This window comes from Cercospora beticola, chromosome 5, assembly GCF_033473495.1.
Source record: "Cercospora beticola chromosome 5, complete sequence".
Taxonomy (NCBI): Eukaryota; Fungi; Ascomycota; class Dothideomycetes; order Mycosphaerellales; family Mycosphaerellaceae; genus Cercospora; species Cercospora beticola.
Window position 1 is genome coordinate 1,804,422 of NC_088939.1, and position 23,732 is coordinate 1,828,153.

Genomic DNA, 23,732 nt, shown 5'->3' on the forward strand with positions numbered 1-23,732 from the left:
GGTTTTCCGCATCAGAGACCTAGTTAGTCACGAGTTGAGCAAGGCTGGAGGGAAATCTCGGCCCTCAATCGTGAGATAATAGCACGCGAAGGAAAGCCTTGAAATTTTGCGCGCTGTCCATACGATGTCTCCCAGATTTTGTGGGACCACATCTTCTTTTCAAACACAGAACATTGATGAATAATTGATGTATGCATACAGCTACAAATAGTTGCTTGCTTTTCCGCTTTCATTTCGTGAAAAAGACGCAATGCCTTGCTCCTGGCGAACAACAAGCGCCTTGAACGCCTCGCTATGCAAGTGAAACCTCTGGCAGCAGCACGGACAACCTGCGTCGCTCAAATACCAGAACAGATCCGCATACCATCTGCAATCACATGCCAGCCCATCTATTCGTCATCTTCTTCCAATTCAGCAGTCTAGGAAGTTGGTCAGCTTTTAGTCAACAAAGTATGGTCGGACATCATCACTTACGTTCTCATGGAAATCCTGCCCACCATTCGTTGCAACAATGATACCCTTGCGGATGACAAAGTCACCAAATCTCTCACCCTCATTCCTCTCCAGAGCATACTGCTTCAACATCGGCTTCAGGATAGCCAAAATTTCCTCCTCCTTGATTGAGCTTCGGTACAGCTTGTTCAGTCGGTTGCCGTGGTAGCCACCTCCAAGGTACATGTTGTAAGCGCCGTAAGCCTTGCCAACAAAGGCGACCTCTGCAAGCCAAGGACGAGCGCAACCGTTCGGACAACCGGTCATACGCATGACGATGCTCTCTTGTCGAAGACCGTTCTCCTCGAGGGCGCCCTCGAGCTTGGTGATGAGCTCTGGAAGGTATCGCTCAGATTCAGCCATGGCCAGACCACAGGTTGGGAAGGCCACACAAGCAGAAGAGCTCAGTCGCAGGCCAGAAAAGTTGACGTTGTCAAGTTTGTACTTGGCCAAAAGTTCCTTCATCTGAGGCAGATCGGCATCGGCGACGTTCGACAAGATCAAGTGCTGGTTGCCAGTAAGACGGAACTCGCCCTTGTGCACCTGAGCAATCTCACGAAGACCAGTCTTCATCTTGAAATCGGCAGTATCTTCGATACGTCCGTTCTCAATGAACAAAGTGAAGTGGTTCAGCCCCCGTTCGTCCTTTAGCCAGCCAAAGGTATCAACGTTGCTCTCAAACTTGAAAGGCCGTGGCTCCTCGAACTTGCGGCCCCAGATGCGCTCGACCTCACTCTTGAAGAAGTCCACGCCAAGACGATCGATGGTATACTTCAGACGAGCTTGCTTGCGGTTCTTGCGGTCACCGTTATCACGCTGAATGAGCATGATCTTCTCGCAAGCGATGTGGGCCTCATCCGCGGGGACGTAACCAAACATGCGGCCGACCTGTGGGTAGGTCTTCTTCATGTTGTGCGTAGCACCCATACCACCACCAGCAAGAATGTTGAAACCAGCAAGCTGGCCATCCTCGCCTTGGATTGCGATGAGACCAATATCGTGTGCATAGACGTCGGTGTCGTTGTGAGGCGGCACAGCAATTGTGATCTTGAACTTACGTGGCAAGTAGGTGGGTCCATACAATGGCTCGAGGTCTTGCACAGCATCACCAGCAAGCTTGAGGTCCTTCTCACCATCCATGCCCTTCAGCCAGATCTCGTGGTAAGCGATAGAAGCAGCGCCAGGAAGGAGGTGGTCGGAGATTCTCTTTGCAACAGCGTGGGCCTGTCCGTGAAGAGTGCTCTTGGTGGGGAGCGAGGAGCACATGACATTACGGTTGATGTCACCGCAAGCAGCGATGGTCGTCATGAGTGCCCTGTTGATAGCTTGCATGGCTGGCTTCAGCTTGGCCTTGACGATTCCGTGGAACTGGAAGGTCTGACGTGTGGTGAGCTTCATGGTCTCGTTACCCAAGCTGTTGGCAATATCGTCCATTTGCACCCACTGCTGAGCAGTGGCCACACCACCCGCCAATCTGCAACGAATCATAAAGCTGTACGCAGGCTCCAGCCCTTGTGCCTTACGCTCGTCGCGAAGATCACGGTCGTCCTGCATGTAGGTGCCATGGAACTTGGTAAGCTGCTGATCGGCCGCACTGATAGCTCCAGTTGATTGGTCCTCGAGGCCTTCAACGATGGTTCCACGCAAGAAGTTGGACCCGATCTTGATGTCCTCGTTGGTCATTGGCGGTGGCTCCTCTGGTAGTCCCTCGACATTACCAACACCCAGGGTATCCCACAGCTTTGGCTCCCACTCTTGGTAGCCGGTCTGGTAACCATCTGGGTCTTGATCATCACCAAGACCACATGCAACCAACTCCTGCGCACCCAAGGCGGCAAGACGAGCGTGCAAGTCCTTTCCAGGCTTGTTGTAGTAGTGCTTGTCTTCCTTTCGTGGCCAGTAGTGCGAGTCACCAAGTGCAAAGGTGCTGTATTTGACGTTGGCCAGATCGAGGTCCGTCGAGTTCTTGACGGCTTCCCAGAAATTGCGTCCGTTCTGTGGGAATTCACCTTGACCAGCAGTGGACGTGATGAGGACAACGTTCTCCTCTCGCCCCAGATCCTCCACTGGATAGTCATCCATAGCCATGAACATGGTCTTCAAGCCTCTCGCTTTGCCGCGGTTAGCAAGGCGCTTTGCGAGATTCTCGGCGTTGCCACCATCTGAGGCGAAGAGGACAGTCATTGGAGCGCCCTGCAACCCCTCGAGGAGGACCTCGTATGCGTCCTTGGCCTTGCGCATCTGCACCTTGCGCACCTCTGTGCCATACGACTCTGACAGGTTGGCGTGGAACTCTGGATGTCTCTTCATGAGCTGAGTCATGTAGTTGTCCCTCTTCAGGAACTCCTTGAGCTCTTCCTTGATGCGCTCAGAGTCGAGCTTGAATGTCTCATCGCCTCTTTCCTCAGCCTTCGGGTCCCACCTGTAAAGTGGCCAGTATCCAACGTCAACCGCCTTCTTCGTCTCCTGCAGGGCATTGAGTGGGCTGTCGTTTTCGTGGCTGTATGGGAGGTATGCAAGGACGACCGATGGGCCATTGAAGGCCTCGGCTTCCATCATCGCTTGTAGGACTTGCGTGTAGCTGCTGTAAACCGCAGTGCTGGCAACGTAAGCATTGCCGAAGTTCATGGCGTACAGACCAATGTCCTTCTTTCTACGTGCTGCATCAGCAGCTGCACGATCGCTGTAGGGGGTGGAGTCGATGATGAGCATGTTCACATTCTCGCCGCTTGCGAGGACATGGTGCACACCGCTGTTGCCGAGATCGTAGCTCCAGGCGTCGCTTCCAACGAGCCATTGAGACTCCTTGTAGAACAATCCCTTCGAACTGAGAAGTTGATAGGCGGCTGGTGAGCCATCGTTGGAAAGGCGGGCGAGAACCTCGGGGGCGACCTTGTTGGCCTTTTCTGGCTCCTCTGCGACCAACGACCACTGCGATAGCCATTTCAATGGGGCATCTGTGGCAAAGCTCTTGGCCTTTAGAGCTTCCTGCACTTCGCCAACGAAGCGCTGTCGGTGCTTCTTCCTGGCGAGCAACGAACCGAATCCAAATTCTGGGCTAGCCTTGATGGTCTGGTTGATGCCGGCGTTGCTGGACTTCAGCGCATTGGCAATGTATAATCGCTCGCCAAAGACCTGATCCAGGATCTTCATATATGCGTTTTCCAACGCTGGCTGCTTGGTGGCAACCTCAGTCTTTGAAGGGGCGTCGTGCGCACCGATCTTCAAATTCTGAATTGGGGATTTTGAGGTCAAGTTTTGGAAGATACCACTCAGTGCTTGTGTCACTGTCGAGTATTCAATGTAACCCAATTGATAGCCCACAATCAGTGGCGAAGCACCCTGTGAGCTGGCCTTGAGAGACATGAGCAGATCGAGCAGAATTGGGCCCCATTTCGTTGTCTTCCTCTTGATTTGCTCAAGCACCGCGATCTTCTTGATGCTCTTTGGTAGGCTCTCAGTCAAACGCTCCGTAAGCCACGGCCGGTACAGGACCGGTGTGATAAGACCGACACTGGAGAAGAAGTCCGAAGGACTGGCTGCATCGAATTCTGCGCTGAAAAGTCCTGGATCGCTGCCGAACAAGAAGAGCGCGTTCTCGGCGTTTGCAGGACCAGTGTAGTTGAAGGCGCTGTATGACCGGCCGGTCTTAGCCTTGATCTGTGACCAGATGCTGGTGCAGATTGTGTCCACGTCTTCTGAGCTTGGTGGCTTTGGCTGTGAGTCTACCGTCGTGGCGGATTCTGCCTCAGAGATACCAGCACTGCTGCCCTTGCGCTCTGAGGACGCTGAAGAAGAGGCAGATGACTGCTCTTTTGCGGGAGTGCCCTCGGCAGATGCAGTGTTCGCTGCTGGTGCCGCTGTCTTTCCGGAAAGCTGGATTCCCTCCACCTTGGGTGCAAGGCCCTCACTGACGTACACGCCAGTCTCGTCGCTCTTTGTGCTCTGCAATGTCCTGACAAGATCAAGGTTCAATGTCTCTTCGACAAGGCTGCGGTCCTCGGGTGCGATGGGCTGGTCTTGCTTGCTGTTCGCAGCATCGAAGAAATGCACTACACCCTTACCTGAGCGGATTGCCAAAGCGTGCGCAGTCAAGGCCAGATCTTGCGCCTCTTGCAGTGTAGTACTCTGCAGGAAGGTGAGGCCTGCGTGTCTAACACTCGTGATATCGGCATAATCTGGGTATCCGCTCGGATGTAGGTTCACGTGTATCACCACGGGATACTGTGCTAACCGGTACAAATGTGGAATGCTCTTGACTAACACATCGCTGCTGGTGGTGACAGTGGTGAGTTTGCCACTGCGCACGCGCGAGTATACATCCAGCAGAGGATCATTGTTATGTCGCACTGAAATGACCTCGGGTGCCTCGCTCACGAGTGAGGTGGCCTTTTTGCTCGCATACTGTTTGAGGAATTTGGAGAACTCCGAGTCGGCGGCGAGCGAAGGCTGGACGGAGACGATGGCGTCGGAGGAGAGGTAGGCGACACGAGCGACTGTAGATAGGATGTCAGCACGCGTCTCTGGAATATATTTCCACGTCGTCGGCTCGCCAGCAGATCGTCGGGCGGTCGCCCGGAGGTGCGTCGCTCGTGCAGCAGCAGTTACGTACCTGCTTCGCCGGCAGTCACAATAGTAGCCATGGCGACTTCTCCCTTTGGTGATGTCTCTGGAGAAGGAACGAGTGTTACTGCATTCTTTTCCGGGGCAGTTAGAGAAGACGAGTACGCTGGAGTGGCGGCGGACTGGTCATCCAAGGCCACTGCGGGATCGGCCTTCAGAAAGTTGACAAAACTTCATCGACACCGCGCTCGCCTGCTCCATTGAGCCTACTCTCACGCCCAGCAGAGTGGGGCGTTTTAGCAATGTGGGCGCCGTGATTGGACAATGCGAATGGCGTGCTCGCCGTCACGTGTTTCTTCTCACGGCGGCATATGAAGAACAATGAGCGCCACCCGGTCGAGGCCTCGTGTCTCTGACGCCGACACTTGCTTCACGATGACCCATTTCTGCAGGCGGAGAGCACATCATCCACCATCATGGCCAATGCCATCTTCCGTCCACGTCCGGCAAATCTGCAACACGCTCAAACAGTTGTGATTTTATTGAAGGAAAATTGGCTGTCAACCATGCACGAGCAAGGACCATTGCCCTAACCAGGGTCTGCCACAATGTGGAGAATCCTGGGCCGTCAATCGTCTGTTCCGCTTTCTTCCCGGCTACATACAGTGCCAAGTTCGAAGCATTCTGGTCTGCGAAGAGAACGACAACAACACCACTTATTGATTACGAGAGCCTCGACCTCTCAACTACCTCACCCAAGTCCACCGCGGCATTATTAATAACAACCCTCCCCTCCTCCCCAGCAACCTGCCTATACACAACCCTCTTTCCCCCATCCTCCCTCCACATCTCCGTCCTCACCACCTCACCAGGAAAAACAGGCTTAGTCAACCTCAACTTCACACTCCGGAACCTCTTCTCGCTCCCATCGGCAAACGCATCCATCACAGCTTTGACTCCCATCCCAATCGTACACGTTCCCGTCAAAATCGGACCAGGAAAACCTCCTGCCTTTGCGACTGCGGGATCGATATGTAAAGGATTGAGATCCCCTGATGCTGCGCGATATAATGCACTTTGCTCAGCTGAGGTCTTGAACTCTCGTATTGCGTCCGGAGCTCGCGAAGGTGCGGGATACGATGCAGTCCTGTTGCCTCGTGGAAGAGCTTTGGCAGCTGCGCCTGCTCCGGGGACTTTCATAACGAAGGACGTCCATTCGTTGTAGCAGATGTCTCTTCCTGTCGCGGCGTCGCTGGTTGTGAGACCAACGCAGACTGTAACGCCAGAACGGCGGTCAACGATATCTATAATTTGAGCTGTGGTGTTGAGTGTTGTCCCTTGCGTGGGAAATGGTCCTCGTGTCTCGAGATAATGCTCGCCGTGAACATGGTTGTGTGGTTGGAAGTTGGGAAGGAATTCGGACATGGACTGTGTCACTTGGCCCATAATGGCTATAACTGGCAGTGTGCCAAAGGTGGGAAGTGCGTGGAAAGATGAATGTCCTTCGAAGCACAGCGAGAGATCACTTCCTGAGGCTCCGAGGGCGACATTATACGTAATTATATTGGAGGGAGTATAAGTCGTTGTCGCGGTCCAGCGCAACGTCTTGATATGTTCGACGTCGATGGTCGTTGCCATGGATCGTGTGCTTGAAGCGCTGACTGTTGACGATTGATTCGCAGGAGGCAGAGTGAGTGTTCAGCAATCTCTTTGCTATTGCGGGAGCATGCTTATGAATTTGAAATTGCATGTATGCTGTTCAAAGTGATCATTTGCCCCTCACATGCAATGTTATGTGCTGCGACTCGCTCCATCTGAGCTAAATGATCCTACCATATGCGACTTGTCGCCATACCATCCAAACTCTTATTTTCAATGGCCCGCATTGCAAATAGCACACCGATTAAATTCTCGGGCGTTTTTCAGCAGCTCTAAGTGTTATGCTTATGAGGAATGAGGTGTTAAACGACCAGAAGGATAAATGCTTCACAATTTGAAAGCCATCTGATACTCGGCTATCGTTCCAGCGAGTAGCCGACGAATCTTCACCTCCTCTACAAATTCTGTACCCAGAGCTAGAAACCGTTGATGTGACTCAATGCATGATTTGCTACTTATGGCATCAAGAGAACAAGCTGTCTGACATGTGTGCGAAGCTGACTATCATCATAAATACCGCCCAAATTCGATGCAATGCCCCAAAAATCTTCAAAGGCAAAAGGGTATCTCCACACAGAAATCAGCCAAACAATAAATCAACCAAATCTCAACATCTCCGCGCTGCGCTGTGTTGACATGAAAAACAGAAAATCAAGAGATCAAGAATGCAAAAATCACCGAAAAGCACTCGGACCCTCTCCAACCCCCGAGCCATCCCACCCAGCACTCAAAGCCTCCCTTAACCTCGTCTCAAAAGGCGCTTCCTCAACCCTTGACGCAACTTCAACGCCCTCCGCAGTCGCAACACTTCTCGTAACCCTCTTCGGCCCTCTCCCACCAGTCTCCTCACCCTTATCCTCCACCCCACGTCTCCTCTTCTTCTTCCCCTTTCCATCAACCCCCAACCCCACACTCCCCATCCTCTCCTTCCCCTTCCCCATAATCTCCTTCTTATCCTCATTACAAGCATTATTACTCACTTTCCGCTTGTTATACCCCTTAGGATTCGCCACAATACTCTTCACCCCTCTCCCCTCAATCACATCCATCACCATTCGCTTATTCGTTCGCAAAAACTCTCGAACAGATTCGAAGCGTTCTTGGAATGTCATTGACGTGTCTGCATTATAGCCAGCGTTATTGCCGCCGATGGCGTAGAAGGATTCTTGAGCGCCGGTGTGGAATTGGTGAAGTTCGAGGAAGAGGGCGCGGAGACGAGCTGTGATGAGGGAGCGGCGATAGAGGCCTTCGGCGCCTTTGTGAGAGGTGCCTTCCATGCGGAGTTTTTGATTGAAGGTGATTTGTTGTCGGGTCTCCCAGCTGAGGCCGGGGGCTTTGGAGTTGCCGCCTTCGCCGCCGGGAACGACGAAGTTGACGGCATCGAGGAGACGTTGGATGTAGATGTCTTCGTGAGCGAGAATGTGGGCGAGTTCGTCTTGCGAAACGGGTGGACCGCGACCAGCTTGAGGTGGGTAGATGAGAGCACGAGCGGCGACGATGTCTGGGACGTCGGGGTCGAGAAGATTGGGTTGTGCTTCTGCTGTGCGACGATCGTGTTTGCGTGCACAGCGATTGCATAGATCGAGGACGTGAGTGCGATTGCGGAAAGGTCGCCCGCAGCCAGGTGCCACGCAATTGACAGAAGTCTTCATGACGATGGTGTTGGGATTCTTCGTGGTCGAGGATCGTGCTCGCCGCGTTTTTGGCTCAGGTTCTGGGGAGAACTCGGACGGTCCTGGTGTTGGACTGAAGATATCAGTGCTATAAGCTGCCTCAGGGCTGAAGGATGGATCATGTCCTTGTCGCGGAGGTTCATTCGAGAGAGACTGATTGCGGTATGCCAGGTGAAGACTATGATCGGGCAACTGTGTGGCCGCCGTGTTGTCGAAATGGTAGCCTTGCGAATAGGTTTGGCTTTGGTGCACTGCATCGTAGTGGTACTCTCCAGCAGACTGGGTGGGCATATTCAGCCAATCCACCACGCCATGATTGTTGGCTTGCGCGTGCGGGATAGCATTCTGATTATAATCCGCGGGCATGAAGTTGTGCAGATCTTGCTGGAAGAATGCGGGATCTATGATCTGCTGGAACTGATCTGGATCTTGTGCGGTGCTCTCGACTCCATTTCCGTTGTTTGTCCCTTCGCAATTTTGCGTGTTGGCCGTGCGGCCATCTCCTTGTCGCACCGGGACGGGCGTAGCGGAGATATTTTCTCGACCATGGGTATTGACATTGCTCGACCATTCGACGTACCCGTATACATTGGCCGACAAGTTGTATGCGGGGTTTTCTGGCACACTTGCTCTGTAGTCGGCACGCGCCTGCTGTTGTGCATGTTCTGTCGAAGATCTCGTTACGACATGGTCGCTTGGTCCTGATTCATGCTGCTCGACGGACGGCAGGGCCACGTCTGAGCTGCTGAGGAAAAGCGCCGGGTCAAGGAGTGCTTGGCCGAAGCCATGCGCAATTCCACTCTCCATATGTGCGGCCGTACCGACCTGAGCAACCGATCCATATGCACTGATGCCATTGCCTGCCTGTGTGTCTGTTTCTTGACCCTCGCGTGCTTGTTCGTCGAATATGTGCTGCCACTGCGTGGCGTCGCTCTGATCCCAGTCCCACGTATCGAGATAGCTGGAGTAGTCTTCCGACATCGTTGTCGGCTTCGAGTGGTAATCTTGTGCGTGGCGACTGCTGCTGGCTATGGTACGATGCTGAATGGGACTAACCTTGCTGTCATATATCCCAAAGCGGCAACCAGTGATGTTCGTGAATGTTGTTGTGTAATGCAGAAGAGCAGGACTGATGAATTGAGGAAGCGCATACTATGTGTCGGAAGGCCAGCGACACGTTTGCTCGAGCCTGCTGATGCTGTACGCATTTCCCAATGGTCATGGCCACAGTCGACCGGTATGCGGCGGTTCAGCAATCGCCAGCCCGGGCGACCTGTCCAGCTGGCCATTCGGAGTCACAATCATTCGACAATGCTGGCAAGCAGCCAGATAATAGCATCAACTCCCCATGCTCCATGGTCTTGTCGTGCCGTAGCCCGTACACTCAATGCTTTTGATGCATCTTGCAGAGGCGTTTTCGTTCGAAGGCGCAAAGCAGAAGATGCACATCACTGTCTCCTGAATGCCAGAATGCTGACCGTCATGTGATATTGCACATGCCGGAGGCCTTCACGAGCATCGCATGAGCTCAAGTCCGGCACATTGACCGTCACTGAACAATAAAGCTAATGCCAAGCCCGCTGTCAGCCATGAGTGAAGTCTAAGCCCCGGCGGCCTGTGCGGCGTAAAGTGCTGCAATGCAATCATGTGGCACAGCCGCGACTCATACCTGTCATGTGTTAGCCGCTCGAAAGTCGCTGCCAGCTGTTACACTATATCTCAATTACACCTGTACTTGTGGTCGATAGCGCAGACCCAGACCGCGAAGTTGCATCGCAGCAACGTCCAGTCTTGACACCTACCTCCAGCCATGAGCCGCATAATGACCACGTTGATGCTCTGCATGTTGTGTTCAGCAGAAGCACTGGGTGCAAGTTCTGTAATTGAGCAATATGGCGTCGCATTCTCGCTGACCAATGGATATGAGTGAGTCAGGTAGGTCTTGAAGGCCAGTAGCCCGTCGATGCTAATTTCAGATTAGTGTTGCAAGTGCGTATCTGCCAAACGGCACATATTTGGATATCGCCAAAGTAGAAGGAGGAAGGGCTTATAAGACTTTTATGAGAAGCATGCCTCATCCGGAAGACGGGACAAGCAGGCTTCTTGAAGGGTATCCAAGTCGTGGTCCTTCGCGTTGTCCTCTCCCAGGACCATTGTGCTATCTCTGGCCAGACAATGGTCATGAAGACGACATCCTCATTGCCATTATCAGAGCTATGAAAGCAAGCTCTGAAGCGGCACTTGAACACCATGTCGAGAAAGTCCTGCTCGGAGTGCCTTGTCTGCTACCAACATATGCTTTTAACAAGCTTGTGGACGTATTTGATAAGTCCCTACGCAATGCAGGCTTGTTGTCCCCACATCGAGCCCAGCACAACAGACAATACGCTGGAATCGACAAAGGCATCAATTTCGATTGTCTGTTTCCTCCGCCTCAGGATACCGAGCATGGGGAGGAGGCAGACGACGATACAATTGTCTTAGCCGTGGAAGCCACTCGAAATTCGCTGAGCTTGAGTATATGGCACGCGGAATGTGCTATGTGGGAGTTGATGCGCCAGGCTCCGCAGTCATTTGAGCTAGGTTCCATGGCGCTGACAGTATGTCGCGAACAGCAGGACCCACGATGTTTGCAGGAACTGGAGGGCGCTATTCGTCAGGTCGCTGCAGTCCCAATCGATGCGGGCGGTGCTGTGGACGACCGTACCGGTACAGTGGTGGTTTCGGAGAAGGTGCCGAAGACCACGATTTGAACAGCATCATCAGAACAATTCTCCGAAAGCAATATTCTGGCAGCATCACCAGTCAAGGATCGAGAGCCAGTGGACAGAGCGGAACGTTCGCTGCGAGTGGAGGGTTGGCCATCATGATGTGGGGAATCACCGAGGCCGAGGAACAACGACGTTGCTTCGAGCTTCGTTGAGTGAATGCTTGGAGATCTTCGAGGTTTTTTTGAATGATGGCGGGAGTGTATTGTTTTGGAAATGGAAAGGTGGCCGTCACTTGGTCATCCGGCAGTGTACTCGAGTACCATCATGACTTCGGTTCCACGAGACACACGAGCACGTGTCAAATCGTCATGAACTGGAAAGCGTCAGTATGTGGAAGTTGCTAGTGTCAGTTGTTGTTGTCATGGCTGTTGCTGCGAAGGTGAATGTGAGAACGCGCTTGCTGGCGCGAGTCTTGGCGTTGGCAGCTCCCTCGTGAAGTCATTGCCGATCTGCACTTCGCAAACATTCAGTGCCACACATCTTCCATCTAACATCCTCCCACGATGCCGCCCAAGGTGCTGGCTAAGAACGAAGGCGCCAAGGGCGTGCTGCCCGTCAACGCCGCCACCCGCGCAGCAGCCAGCGCCAAAGGACCCGCCCCGCGCCTGAAGCTCGAAGTCCGCCGACTGCCACCGGGCCTCACGCTGTCCGAATTTGAGGAAATTCTGGGAGATGAGTGGAAGTTGGGCAATGGCAAAGTGGACTGGCGAGAATACCGGCAAGGAAAGGTCAAGCAGTCGCTGGGCAAAGTGCCCGAGCAGAGTCGCTGCTACATCCATGTGGTCAACGAGGCTGCTGTGTCTGCCTTTGAGGCTCGTTTCCTGGCTGTCACCTTCCACGATAAGGCGGGGACGTACAAGAACCCGGATATTAAGCATCTTCCGCCGACACTGGGGTTTGCGCCAAATCAGCGAACGACGATCAACACGAAGTTGCGAACAGACAATCGACAGGGCACAATCGATCAGGACCCGGAGTTTATTGCATTCCTCGAAGCCGAGACACAGCCTATTGCACGCCCACCTGCGCTCGATAATGCGAACGCAGAGACGGAGAAAACCGAGAAGCCTGCGGTGACGAGTACGCCGCTAATAGAAGCTCTGCGGGAGAAGAAGGCAAATAAAGCCAAAGCAGCTGAAACAAAAGCGGACAAGAAAGATGGTAAGAACCATACACGCACCGAAAGTAAGGCTGATGCGCCTGCGGAGAAGCCTACCAAAGAGGGCAAGAACCATCAGCCGCAACAGCAGAAGGTAGAGCAGGCGACCAAAGAGGCTGTCAAGGCAGTGAACAAGCAGGTTGCGAGTAAGCAGCAACAGGCCCAACAGCGCCCAGCCTCCCCGCAACAGACGCAACAGAAGGGGAACACTCCAGCTAGAGGCAAGAAGGGGGCACAACCAGCACAAAACACCAAAGCACAGAATGGCACGCCTTCGAAAGCTGCTGCGTCAACGCCCGCTCCAGCGCCTGCAGCCACGGCACAGACACCAGCACAACAAACTCCGCCAAGAGCGCCACGGCAACGTGGTAACGCAGATGGTAAGGCGAATGGTACAAGTGCTCCACGTGCAGCCACTAATGCAGCATCAGGCATCAAGAAGATGCTGCAGAAGGACCTCGCGGGCATCCGATCGAAGGCAATGCCGGCGGCAAATAGGAATGCCACTCCAAACTCAACCAACGCACAGTCAGTTCCTACTGCTCCAAAAGAACAACAGCAGAAACCTGCACCTAAACCACCAACGGCACCAAAGTCACAGCCACAGGCCAAACAACAGGGCCAACAGCAGCCGACACCATCGGCATCCACCACGAAAGCCTACCTGAAGCATGCCAACCCCAGCCAAGGAATGACTGAGATACTCATCCAGCAAGCACTGTCGCAATACGGTGAAGTGACCAATGTAACCATCGACCCTAGGAAGGGTACCGCTATCGCTCTCTTCAAAGACCCAGAGGGTCTCAAGAAAGCCTTTGCAGCAAAGAAAGTCCCGGTCGCTAATGGCAGTGTTGAGATCCTGGAATGGAAAGATCGCGGTGCCAACAACAATGGAGGTAATAGAGGCGGGTTCAGAGGCGGTCGAGGAGGAGGCCGCGGTGGCAGAGGCGGAGGCGCTGTTGCCTCTCCTGCACCGGCCGCAGCGTCGACCAAAGGCGACAGTGGCTCTTGATTTCTGCGTAGTGAGCGGCTTTATGACTTGTACGAGGCGTGGAAGTGACACGACGGCATTGATTAGGCGCATGATACCCGGGAAAGTATGGATGGAGGGGCACTTCAAATTATTTGTGACGAATTGAAGATTAGCAGGAGGGACGTAGTGGACATGCACACGTGACGCATCCTTAGCGAACACCGCTAGTTAGTACTGAACTCCTTGCAGAAATTCGAGGTACAAGATCCAAATCTGCAGGTGGCCGCACCCTCCACAGCTTGCAACTCTCTGTCAAAGCTATTTGGCATCTACAACATGGCCAGTTTGCTCGAATCTCTACCTGCAGAGTTGCTTAGCAACGTTCTGGACGAAGTGGACAAGAGCCTGGACGGGTTGCGAGGACGGAACCGGCTGCAGATATTCCGCAATATCTCCTGCGTATGCCACCACCTACGAGACGCGAGTGAATCGTACTTTTACCGTGAGGTTATAATCGGGCCAGATTGCAAATCAGATGTCTGGCGGCTCGTCCTACGGACACTATGCGATCAGCCACATCTCCGAAAATACGTCCTGTCTATCACCGGTCCAGTTAACCACGAAGTTGCGAAGCCTTTATCGGCCCAAGAACATGCACTGTTCAGGACTGCGCTGGCTATGGAACACAAATGCACTGGCCTGGAAGACACATACCCAGAGATACGTCCGGCTCTGCTGGCCGGTTGTCACACTGCCGGGATCGTCTTACTGCTGGCTTTTGCGACCAACCTAGAGAAGCTGGATTTGGACTTCTCAGGATGGCACTCACCCTCACGATGTCGTTATTGTCTTTGCATGTCTCCACTTCTGGTTACTCTCTTCTCTCGACATGGCGCAGCATCATACAGGCGATTGAAGTGCGTCATACTGAAGGGAGCAGTACCGATAGGAATATCGTTTGACGCAATCAGCAACATGCTTGGTAGCGTGTCCGGCATTCAACTCTTGTCCATGACCCACCTTAGAGAAGGCAAATGCTTCCGAACAACGACCAGTGCGAGATCGAGAATCAAAGTGCTCCAGTTCGACTGCTGTAGGGCTAGCGTTGGATCCATGGCCACACTGGTCGAATCGTGCAGGGCACTCGAATCTCTGTCAATCTCTTGGCTCCCATACGTGGCCGTGGACATCAGGCGCCTGTCCAAAAGTATCAGTCAGCACGCTGCCACCCTTCGTACGCTACGTTTAAGTAGCTACGACCTTGGGTTCCTGTATGTAATACCATTCCTCGAGAACCTTACCAATCTATGGTCGCTCGACATTGATGAACACTTCTTGACAGGCGGAGACCCGTTGGGCCCGAACTGGCCTCCTCTACCTGTACTCCCTTCCCAACTCCAACACCTGGATGTGGCCTCTGGGGCACCACCTGCGGATTTTCCACCCATACTCGAAGGACTTGCACCCCATTTGCAGAATCTCGCCTGCATACGGGTGAGACTGCGACGATTTGATCGAACCGATTTCACCGAATTCATCGAGAAGAAAGAGATTCGACACGGTCTGAGGTTCCGAGAAGATAAACCGTGGCTGATTAGCTGCTCCGCTCTTGAGGACTGCCTCACCTTCGATTGTGCGCGCACCGACGAGAAATCCGTTCGCGATTCTTTTCTGGAAGTCGCCGCGGAGCTTGCAAATAAGGGCATGCTGAGGACAATGAGAGACTACTTCCTGACTGGACAACTAGCATACAGACCACGATCATGCTGTCGAGTCTACGAAAAAGAGCTATCGGTTAGATACCCCAGGCGATTGATGGACGTGTCCTACATCACTTCGCCTGACGAGCCAGCCGGGGAACTCGCTGCATAGTTCGTCACACGTTCCTCTTTTCGGCTCTGCAATGCGCAATACTTCATGTGCCGTGCTATATCATGCATTTCCTTCCAAGCTTCCTCACACACCGAACCAATCCCTCGGATCTCGCAAGTAAGCGCGTGCAAGCCTTTCGAATTCTTGGTTGGCCCTGCCGCTTCGGAAGATATGTTTCAAAATTAGTGATTGTTGCAGCCGACTAGCGAGAATGCATATGCGATAGCAGATGCATCGGCATGTGCGCTGTGCACTGTGCATGCACATGCTGCAGTTCCGGACTGGAATTGGCAAAAGCTACACCGACGCAGGTACTGCCTTTCTGTGGTACCGAGTAGGGAAATATTGTGAACTACTGTAGCCTTATCACATTTTGAGGTCTGAGGTCTAGACACGCAATGGACAGCGCATGGATGCCCATACGAGGTGATGATCAGAATAGAATGAGAGATCGCCTCACTTCTTTGCTTGCGCACTTGAAAGCCTCGCGAGAGAAGCATTGCAGTACTCAAGGCCGATAAAACTTCTCGCAATTTATACCGTGTGCCAACTCCCTGGCTGATCTGTAGCGTGATGATACGACTCTCCAAGGCATTCATTCATTGGACTATCTCAATAAACCCCGTCACTTCCCCTGGCACGAATAATATTTCCGTCCAATCTACGCTCGTGACGTGTCAGTTGTCCGCCTCTTGTTCCTGTCGTTGAAGAAAACTAGCCCCTCCACCCACCGCCTATCCAATCCAGTCCTGTTCGCCATTGACCGCGATAGTAAGAACACCACGCCTGCCTTCCCGTTCCCATTTCGTGCCGTGAGGCGAATCCCCTCGGGGTTCTATCTTCTTTCCATCTGGTCTGCCGCTCAAGCCCTATTTTTGGCTTCTCATGTCCATGTCCAGATTTCCTTCTTTCTCTTGCTTATTGATTTCCGCCAGTAGAAAGTGTTGCTTCGCTCGTTTGAATCAGATCGCTTGCTGAAAGTACATGCATCGCAAACACAGGAAACAACAAGAAAACGCGAATAATGATGGCAGAGAAATGTAAAAAATTGTTGTCTTCCTTCCTTTGCGCTGTACAATGAAGATGGTAGTAATGATGGTACTGAAAGAGCAAAGATGTGGAAAAGGTCACGAACGCAATACGCTGGCTAAGATGCAGAATATCAAATAATCAAAAACAGACGGCTGGAATTCGCGTCACAAACTGCTCCGTCGCTTGTGCAAAATAATTTCTCTTCAATGCTTGTGGGTAATGCGGATGGGGCATGTCGATAGATTATGTCCTCTGGTGGATATGCCGAGACAATGCTTGATGTTTTATGTGGTCGTCGATTCAGGTCCAGTCTGTGCCGATGTGTGCCTTTATGGGTATGATGAAAGATGAAGAGTCGTTAAGGTCGTGATGTATGTATAGTGATGGTATTCGTAGAGAGTTCTCCGGCGCGAAGAACAGGCTTTAGATCATGCCGCCATTGCCATGATAGACGCCTTGCTGGAGTGTATCAGGAGGCATGTTCGCTCGAATCTCTTTCGGATGGCGATATCCGCTCGAGCTCTGGCTGCGGGAGGGCAATGCGAAGGGAGGGATCGTGGTCTCGTTCAGCTTACTGCTGTCCTGGCCATGCATCGGTGCTGGAGGAGGCGGTGGTGGAATCGGAATTTGTCCTTGACTCTGGGCTGCCATGGCCTGCTCGTAAGGGCTTTGTGCACGCTGAGAAAAGCTCTCACGCCTCATGTGGCCTGCATAGCCTGGCATCGGTGGAAGAACAGTCTCGTAGGGTGCTGGGCCTCCCATAGGAGGTGACTTGGTGCGAGACTTAGAGCTGCTTCGCATTCGGTCGCCGAAGCCACGCATCCAGCTGCCGCTTGGCGCGTTCTTGCGATGCTGTGAAGGCGAAGCTGTCTGTGCGCGTTCCATTGGCATTGGCAAAGACTGCCCTTGAGTGTCACTGCCTTGCCCATCAATGGCGATGTTGATGACTCCAGAGCCACTGCGTTGATGCTGATGGTGGTACATGGTCGGCGGTGGAGGAGGAATGGGAGGACCCGCAAGATGTTGTAGTTCCGCTAGCATTGGTGGTATGGGGGCGTCCGACTCAGGAATTATGATGACTTGATCATCCTCGTAGAGTGCAGCATCGATACTAGTAGGCTGTTCGTCCATCCTGATGCCCACATCCGGAGGAGAGATTTTACGAATATGGCTTTGTGTATTTGACAGACGTCGGTTTGATGAAGGTAGCGCTGGCTTGTAAAGTGGGTGCACAAATGCTTGCTTCTCTGGCGGAGCGGAAGCAGAGCGTGAAGGCACAGATTGCCCTTTCTGACCAAATACCGTCGCTGGTAGAAGTGGTCCCACTGAGTCACTGACTTCGGAAAGTGTCGAGGGCTGCTGAGAAGATATTTGTGACTGGTGTTGATCGGAGGAAGACATCTGACTCAATGCCGAGCCGGTGACTTGACTGAGACTGCTGCCCAAAGATGACAGTTCACTGTACTGCCCAGGGATCTTGGGCACTGGAGGCTCGCCATCCCGTTCGCTGGGATCGCTGCTCATATAGCGCGGGTGCCTCATTGCACGAGGGGTTGCCGGGAGTCCAATAGGAGCAGACGGAGTAGACGTTCCTGTAATCTTGCTCTGGTTGTTGTAACGTGCCATAGCATCGGGATCCACAGTGTGGCTTCTTGAAAATGGCGCATTGAACGATGTTGGACTCCCACCGAGATCCGTGTGATGTCGAGGTGGCATTGGCGGCCGACCAGCAGACAGCAAGTCTCCAGGCAATGGGATCGCCGGGGCGGACGGTCTCCTTGCCAGCGAACGTCGTCTTGCCTCGAGCTCCTGTGCGGCAATTTGCTTCCTGGTCATTGTTCGAGCACGAGGCTGTCCACTCACGGATGCTGAGGACTCAGATGCATTCAAAGGAACGCCTCCTGGAGCGCTAGTGCCAGACATGTCAGAGGAGTTGACGATAATCTGTTCACCTTGTACGCTGGGCCTGCGGCTACTGGATCTCTCCGGGTGAGCGCGATTCGCCAGTCTACGTGACTGCAGGTCTTCAGCTGGTTGGCGGCTGATGCTGTGGGAACGCATGCGGAAGCCTTGTGCCTCACTCTTGGCCTCATCCTCTGTGTCGCCAAAGCGTCTCGAGGACAAGGTCGGTAGCGATGGCGACCTGAGTGGAGGCTCAATCTCGCGATTCTGGCTCCTACCTCGGTCGCCTCCGAGTTGCAGAGGCGCCAGGCCACCGATCAGAGCAGCTTTACTTTCTGCGCGGTTCACTGGCTTCTCAGCTGATCTGCGGTTCGTGCGTCCACTGCGATGCGAGTCGGTTGGCGAGGTGACATTCATCTTGTAAAAGTTCTCGTCATCTGTGGTTGCAGGTTCCGGCTCAACTCTTTGTGCTCCCGCATTGGCTTGAGCTATCTCCTCAGGTGACATTGGCACTGGCGATGAAGGCGACCTCTTTGCAGGTTTGATGTAGCGTGGACCTTCGGATTGATCTCGCATGCGACTGCGTGACTTGCCTGAACGGCTCTCACCGCGCTTCCGGCTTTGGTTTCGGTGTTTGCTCTGCGCTCTAGAGGATGCACGCTCTTCGCGAGCGGTGAGACGTGCCTCTTCAACACTGCTGATATAGGCATCGATTGCTCGGCCTCTCCCACTCTTCACGCTGCCGTCAGTAACGGGGCTGAAAGCACCCTGTCGGCTGCGACTGCTTGCATCAGTGCTGGGTCCTGGCGAAAGAGCGTCAGTGTAAGCGGTGTCCACGATCTCGACTTGCAAAGCACCAGGTTTGCGTTCACGAGAGCGGTTCGATGTACGGGATTCTGCTCGGAGCCGAGTGAAAACACCCTGGGCGGGAGAGGGCAGGTGGTCTTCACTTCCATCCGGAGCTCGTCTAGTAGCGTCGTAATGTCCGTGTCGAAGTGCAGTCGCGGGCTCCTGAGATGGATCCCGACGTGCGAGGCTTGGTGCTCTGGAGCTCTTGTCTCGTGCTGCAGTCAAAGGAGTTGCCATTTCGGCGGCCTCTTGTTTCGCTCGAGCGATATCGTCCCGTGATGGAAGTCGTTTTCGGCCCTGATATCCGCCCGGCGTTGCAGTCCTTGCTGTGGATGGTTCGCGCATATTCCTGGTTGCTTTCCAAGGCGCCATGCCTCCAGGTGACAGAGCAGACTGCGCGATTGGCGTCACGCCAAGTGCAGTATGGAGTGGTTTGGCAGTCCCATCATTGCCCGCTGCAGGCGCACCCGAGTCTCCGAATGATGTAATCAGCTTGAGCGAGGCGTTCTTTGCAGTAAGTCGTCCAGATCCAGATCGCGAAGGTGGCGAGAGTGGTGGACTAGTCATGCCGCCAGCACTTAGCGGCTGCATAAAGCGCTCTTGCTGGGCAGCGTAGACAGCATCTTGAGCTCGTGGTGAGAACCACGGCTCGGAAGTCTCTACACTTGTGCATGAGAAGCAGCGCACAGCCAACTCTGGCGATCCAGTAGTAACTGCTACCTCACCCCACTTGCGAATGAGGTAGGATATCCGTTGCCAGTCGGAAGGCGATGTCAAGCAAGTCAGGAGTACTGCTTCGAGCCAATATTGCTGTGAAACATAGACCTCAATGGCATCGTTGTGCTCACCCAAGCCCAGCAGGATTGCAACAGCGGGGTGGATATCTCCCTTCTCCAGCAGGCGTTGGACGAACGCCTCGCCCACCTTCTTTTGCGAGTCTGCGCCAATCGAGCTCAATGCGAGCAACATCCAGTCCGAAGAAGTCATGGATTCAGAGCCAATCATCGAGGCCATACTGTCGGCACCCATGTCACCCAGCCATTTCGCAAGTAACACGGCTGCAGCGGAACCGGGCCGATGTCGTGACATCTCGTCTCGGATGAGACTCTGTACGTCGTCGTTCCATCCAAACACAACACTGAGCATTTCGGAAAGCAGTAGATCTGGAGTTCGCGCAGCATTGCCGTAGTGTGGCGTCCGAAACGCAACTTCTCGTAGTCGAGCTTTAATTGTGGGGAACAAGTCCACGAGTGCGGTCTCTTTGGATTCTTCCGGACTTCGTAAAATCTCCTTGCGCAGATTTGAAGACCGTCTTGTGTGGCGCGCTCCTGAGGCAGAAGGTAGTGATGATGCCACTGACCGGATAGACATGCTCTCGTGGCCAGCTTTTGGCGGCGGTCCGAACGAAAACTCAGTGCCATCGTAGCCTGCATCAGACGAAGCTCTGGAGGAATCAGGTCGATCGTAAAGATATTTACGCTCTCTCCTCCGCCCTGAGCTTTTAGAGCTCACCGAAGATGCTCTGCTAGAGTGCGGACTGAGAGGCATGACCTTGTCGCGAATCTCTGATTCCAAAGCATCGAGCGAGTCCATTTCTTTGGCGATTTTCTGCAAAGGTGACATTGCCGCACTCTCATCCGCGCTGCTCTCGCCATCGGTAAACGTGAGAGGGATCTGCTGGTCTATGCTTAAAGATCTCGAGGACTCGGCGTAAGGATTCTTGCGTTCTTCGAGCATGGTAGGTGGTGTTGGAGGGGTGTTCGCAGGTGCATGCTGTGCATTGGCTACCTGCATCGGAGTCGAGCTGGGGTTGATGTCATATTGGTATACAGAATGATTGCGGCCCAGTGCAAATAATGTTGCGGAAGGTCCATAATTGGTGATACCAGTGACCCCGTCGCAAGTCGGGATGATCTCGTAAGTCACCTTCTTTGTGCGCACATCCCAGGATCGCGTCTCACTACGCAAGCTAGTCAGCATTGAGAAGTGCAATGATAACTTCTCGCAGAAGTTTACTCGGTGATGTCTCTCTACTCACCCATCTGCGTATTGCACTATGCGACCATTCTTTGACCACGCAAACCAGCAAGGACCTCGTTGCGGCACCTCTGCTCGCTGGAGCACTCGAATAATATTGGGAACCTCTCCGTGCTGCCCTTTCGGGACGCTCCATACTCGCAGATCACCATCTGCAGTTTGTGTTGCTAGCATATCTGTCTTTTGCTTAGAAGAAGATCCATGCCAGGCGAGATCGGTGATTCGAGCGGGCGATCGAGTCGTGTTCAGCGTGTGCAGTATCGTGAAAGAAGGCTGCAATGTTGCAATGAGTATCGAGCCATTGAGATATCCGATAGCGAATGTTCGGCAGTCAGCAGCCGGAGCGATGGCTGTAATTGGATCGAATATCGTTCGCGCGGAGACATGTTCGGAAGTCGAGGGTTCGAACAGGATGATGTTACCTTGATCGTTTGCTGCAGCATATCAGTTGTGGTCATCTGAAGCGCCCAAACTTGCTTACCGAAAGCAATATTGCCATTACGCATAAAGCTTGCGACTCGCATGTGCTCATACGCAGAGAATCGTGCGACTTCGCCTCCGCTTAGGATGTCCCAGACTATAGCAGTCTTGCCCACATCGAAGCTCACAGCGAGCCGACCCGAGGCTCTGTCGCTCACGTTGTCGACAGCAATCCATAGCACATCTTCTCGGTGTAATGCGAAGCGCCTTTCGATCGTCAAGGTATCATGATGGAGGACGAGGATCTGGCTTCTCTGCGCATACAGCAGAAACGACGCTGTTGCAGCACATGGCTCGAACTCTGTATCTCTATTCTCCGGCGTGAGGCTCGAAGGTGGAGGCGTTTGTCTCACTGCGCCCGAATGCTTGGAAGTGGAAGACCTGGTCGAGTGAGACCTCTGCCGCGACAGTTGACCAGTGGACATTTTGCGTTGCTGTATGTCTTGGAGTTAGTCGGGGGTTCTTCTGCAGGCAATTTCATGGCCTGGACGGAGTGGTGTAGGTCTCAAAGCAGGTCGCGAATCCCCCACGAGGCACCGAGCAGATGAAACACTTTGTAACGAAGAGGGAGAAGCGAGTCGACGTACCCAGACATGCGCGCTAAATCAAGTGAAGTCACACCTGTGTCCCTTGTGCGGCCACCGATGCTCTCTCGCAGCTCTCGTGCGCTTAGCACGCACTGCCGCGTTCGGGACCCTGGTTGGCGTTGCAGCGCGCACGCTGCATGTAACCGCGCTTCTGGGTGAGTAGTGAGAGGGCGCAGAACCACGGGCTGCAGGTGCGAGCAGATGGAGCGAGTACAGACTATGCGGGAGGAAGTAGGAGACAGGCACGCCCGACGTAATCTGAGGTGTAGCCAACAGAGAGCTCGGCGCGTAGATGGTTGAGATGGCCGCGCTGCAGCGTGAAAGGGCCAATACTACGAGCCGTGAGGATCGCCGAATGCAGGGAGGGTTGGAGAGAAAGCGGCTAGACGAGCAGTGTGAAAGGCTGGGGCAGAGGGCCTATGAAGAAGTGAAAGGCGAGCAGTGGTATACGATTCGTCCAGGCGTACGAACGCCATTGAAGCCATCCGTGGCCAGTGAGGCCCGTCGCGGGCCAGGTAAAGTGGGCCAGTTCTCGAGGGCTTCCACGCAGAAAGGGCCTGTTTCATGTGCTGGCCGGCTCAAGCGTGCATGAAAAGACTCCATTTCAGCGGATGGCGAGCAGAGCGAAGAGGAGATGCAGTGCGAGATACCCTGGCTACGGGGTGTGATTGGGTGTGGCCAGTGAGCATCTTCCCAATGATTGGCTGCAGTGGGCGCTTCGAGAAAGCCACCTTCACAGCCTAAACCTGTCCCGTGCTGTCATTCGAGATGCCGCTCGTGACTAAGTCGACCAACAGCGGACCTGATCGAGAGGCTATTAGACTCGTCGTGAGCGCCCACGCGCGCGAACCTGAATCGCAGCTTCTTCCTGTCTCGATCTCTGGGTGCGCAGCGCGAAGAACCACAGAACAATGACGGCCGTCTGCTCGTCACGCGCGCTGCCAGCTCCACGAGCGGTGAGGTCGCATCTGCGCAGGCTGGGTCCCGTACAACGCATCTGGGCCCAGGACGACGGTTGTAAGCAATAGTCCTTGCATCGGACTGCACCTTTCTGCATTCAATCACCAGTCGCACTGCCAAGCCGCACCGCAACGAGCATCACGAGCGCAGAAATCGAGTATATATTCGGATGGCTGGTCGTTTGCGCTCCAGCCTGACCAGGATGCGTGATGTCGTGTTTCCCGTGAGCCTCGTGCTTCTGCAGTTCCTGGGCAGCGTTGCAGCAGTTCATCATGTCGTCCGACGGTGAAGGACGGGAGGTTGCTGCCCGACGACCTTTCCATGTGTCGAGAGCGTCGCACGTCCAGGCACCGACGCCACATTTACACAATCACCTGGAGTCACGATATTGAGGCGGGTGTAGAATCAGTGCAGATGATGCAAGTATTCAATTTCAATCACAATCGCTATATGGGTATCGTCGCTTAAATCCAATCAAAAAATGCCGTCTGCCGCCTTCTTGGCGCAGTTCAAAATCCCAACTTCCGCATCGCCTCTGCTTCCATAAATGGAAGCAAGAGCTGCAGATTCTTTCCGTCCCGTCGTCACGGTCAAGACCTCAAGATCCGATCGCTTCCCCATCACACCTCCTATCAATGTTGACGCGTGTGCGTCGACATATCACCAGCTGTGGCGTCTGGTAGGTGGCGTCCATGCCGAGCTGTCGATTAAATGTGCCGTCCA

At 53.7% G+C, this 23,732-nt stretch overlaps 7 protein-coding genes across 7 annotated transcripts; 3 read left to right on the forward strand and 4 right to left on the reverse strand.

The window, feature by feature from the left end:
• Nucleotides 1–389: 389 nt before the first annotated feature.
• RHO25_007974 (uncharacterized protein) lies at nucleotides 390–5,135 on the reverse strand (the record flags this gene model as incomplete). Its single annotated transcript, XM_023600134.2, has 3 exons — nucleotides 390–419; nucleotides 475–4,988; nucleotides 5,105–5,135. The coding sequence occupies 3 exons, from the start codon at nucleotides 5,133–5,135 to the stop codon at nucleotides 390–392; spliced, it is 4,575 nt and encodes a 1,524-aa protein (XP_023449663.1).
• A 643-nt stretch (nucleotides 5,136–5,778) lies between these two features.
• RHO25_007975 (uncharacterized protein) lies at nucleotides 5,779–6,501 on the reverse strand (the record flags this gene model as incomplete). Its single annotated transcript, XM_023600135.1, has 1 exon — nucleotides 5,779–6,501. One exon carries the CDS (start codon nucleotides 6,499–6,501, stop codon nucleotides 5,779–5,781), a length of 723 nt encoding a protein of 240 aa, XP_023449664.1.
• An 887-nt stretch (nucleotides 6,502–7,388) lies between these two features.
• On the reverse strand, nucleotides 7,389–9,368 carry RHO25_007976 (uncharacterized protein; the record flags this gene model as incomplete). Its single annotated transcript, XM_023600136.1, has 1 exon — nucleotides 7,389–9,368. One exon carries the CDS (start codon nucleotides 9,366–9,368, stop codon nucleotides 7,389–7,391), a length of 1,980 nt encoding a protein of 659 aa, XP_023449665.1.
• An 829-nt stretch (nucleotides 9,369–10,197) lies between these two features.
• Nucleotides 10,198–11,140, forward strand: RHO25_007977 (uncharacterized protein; the record flags this gene model as incomplete). Its single annotated transcript, XM_065603008.1, has 2 exons — nucleotides 10,198–10,313; nucleotides 10,369–11,140. The coding sequence occupies 2 exons, from the start codon at nucleotides 10,198–10,200 to the stop codon at nucleotides 11,138–11,140; spliced, it is 888 nt and encodes a 295-aa protein (XP_065459080.1).
• Nucleotides 11,141–11,661: 521 nt separating this feature from the next.
• On the forward strand, nucleotides 11,662–13,329 carry RHO25_007978 (uncharacterized protein; the record flags this gene model as incomplete). The annotated part of the gene is made up of 2 exons (XM_023600137.2): nucleotides 11,662–12,697; nucleotides 12,749–13,329. The coding sequence occupies 2 exons, from the start codon at nucleotides 11,662–11,664 to the stop codon at nucleotides 13,327–13,329; spliced, it is 1,617 nt and encodes a 538-aa protein (XP_023448877.2).
• Nucleotides 13,330–14,265: 936 nt separating this feature from the next.
• RHO25_007979 (uncharacterized protein) lies at nucleotides 14,266–15,162 on the forward strand (the record flags this gene model as incomplete). Its single annotated transcript, XM_023600138.2, has 1 exon — nucleotides 14,266–15,162. The coding sequence occupies one exon, from the start codon at nucleotides 14,266–14,268 to the stop codon at nucleotides 15,160–15,162; it is 897 nt and encodes a 298-aa protein (XP_023449818.2).
• Nucleotides 15,163–16,617: 1,455 nt separating this feature from the next.
• On the reverse strand, nucleotides 16,618–21,887 carry RHO25_007980 (uncharacterized protein; the record flags this gene model as incomplete). The annotated part of the gene is made up of 3 exons (XM_023600139.2): nucleotides 16,618–20,905; nucleotides 20,984–21,416; nucleotides 21,464–21,887. The coding sequence occupies 3 exons, from the start codon at nucleotides 21,885–21,887 to the stop codon at nucleotides 16,618–16,620; spliced, it is 5,145 nt and encodes a 1,714-aa protein (XP_023449667.1).
• Nucleotides 21,888–23,732: the final 1,845 nt, after the last annotated feature.